The sequence below is a fragment of the Morus notabilis genome, unplaced genomic scaffold, assembly GCF_000414095.1.
Source record: "Morus notabilis unplaced genomic scaffold, ASM41409v2 C11380180, whole genome shotgun sequence".
In the NCBI taxonomy this organism is placed as follows: domain Eukaryota; kingdom Viridiplantae; phylum Streptophyta; class Magnoliopsida; order Rosales; family Moraceae; genus Morus; species Morus notabilis.
In genome coordinates, this window is record NW_010386474.1 from 1 (window position 1) to 1,141 (window position 1,141).

The 1,141-nt window shown below is 41.0% G+C and overlaps 1 protein-coding gene across 1 annotated transcript; it reads left to right on the plus strand.

Annotated features, from left to right (window-relative positions):
* Positions 1–292: 292 nt before the first annotated feature.
* Positions 293–904, plus strand: LOC21383704 (protein BOBBER 2; the record flags this gene model as incomplete). Its single annotated transcript, XM_010114789.2, has 2 exons — positions 293–733; positions 833–904. Coding segments are annotated over exons 1-2 (513 nt in total), but the record flags the coding sequence as incomplete, so codon positions are not given.
* Positions 905–1,141: the final 237 nt, after the last annotated feature.

The window sequence follows — 1,141 nt, forward strand, 5'->3', positions numbered from 1 at the left end:
AAAAAGGGTCATTTGTCTCGATATCATAAAAAAAATAAAGTTTTTTTTTTACTCAGAAAAAAAAAAAGAAATAACCATTCAAAAAGAGAGAGAGAAAAAGAAATAAAAATAAAAGAAGTTTCTGGAACCCAGCCGCTTTCCAAATTCTGTCTCGGACTAGAGTCGGAACTCTCTACCACACTCCTCTCTTTTCTGCTCTCTCTTCCTTTATATATTTATACTTCTTTGCTTGTGTCTCAATCCAAGAACCCTAACTCCTCATTGATCAAATCCACGACGCGATTACTCTGCCATGGCGATAATCTCTGATTTCGAAGAAGACCAGAAGGAGATGAAGCCCTCCCCTTCACCATCGTCCTCCGCCGTGACGGCGTCGTTTACCGCGACCTTCGACCCTTCCAATCCCCTAGGGTTTTTGGAGAAAGCTGTCGACTTTGTTGCGCATCAGAGCGATTTTCTCGAGAAAGTGACCGCGGAGAAGGAGATTTTGTCGGTAGTTCGAGCCGCGAAGGCGAGGAAGGCATTGGAGAAGAAGAAGATCAAGATTGAGGAGGAGACGAAGAATATCAAGATTGAGGAGGAGGCGAAGAAGGTAAAGATTGAGGAGGTGGAGGAGAAGAAGCCGAAGGTGAGCCAAGTGCCGAAGAAGGAGGTTAAGAAGGAAGAGGGCAAGTCTCCAATTGAAGTGGATAAGGAGGGTAATGGCGCCTTAGGTACCGACCTTTCTCTGTGTGTAACTTCCTTTTTGATTGTTTTTACGATTAGAAAGTTGAGGAAGAAAGAAAGAGAGAATATTTATTGCAATTATGTGAATGGTTTGTGTTCTTGTTAGATCATCTGTTTGGGTAAATTCTTGTTGGCTTATGTTCTGGTTAGATTGTTTGTCTGGGATAAATTCTTGTTGGTGATTGTGTTCTTGTTACAGAGCTACATTATTCTTGTTTAGGTAGATTCTTGTTTATGTTTTGTGGATATTGGTCTGTGGTGCTGAGTACGTTTGGCTGCTCGGAAAATAGAGGAAAACCCATCACAGATATGCCACATTGAGGAAAAGAAATCACTTTACTCTTTCTTGTTTCAATGATTTTGTTGAAATTTGCCGAGTTGTTGAGTTCCTTAATATTGTTGTCTTTAGGGAAAG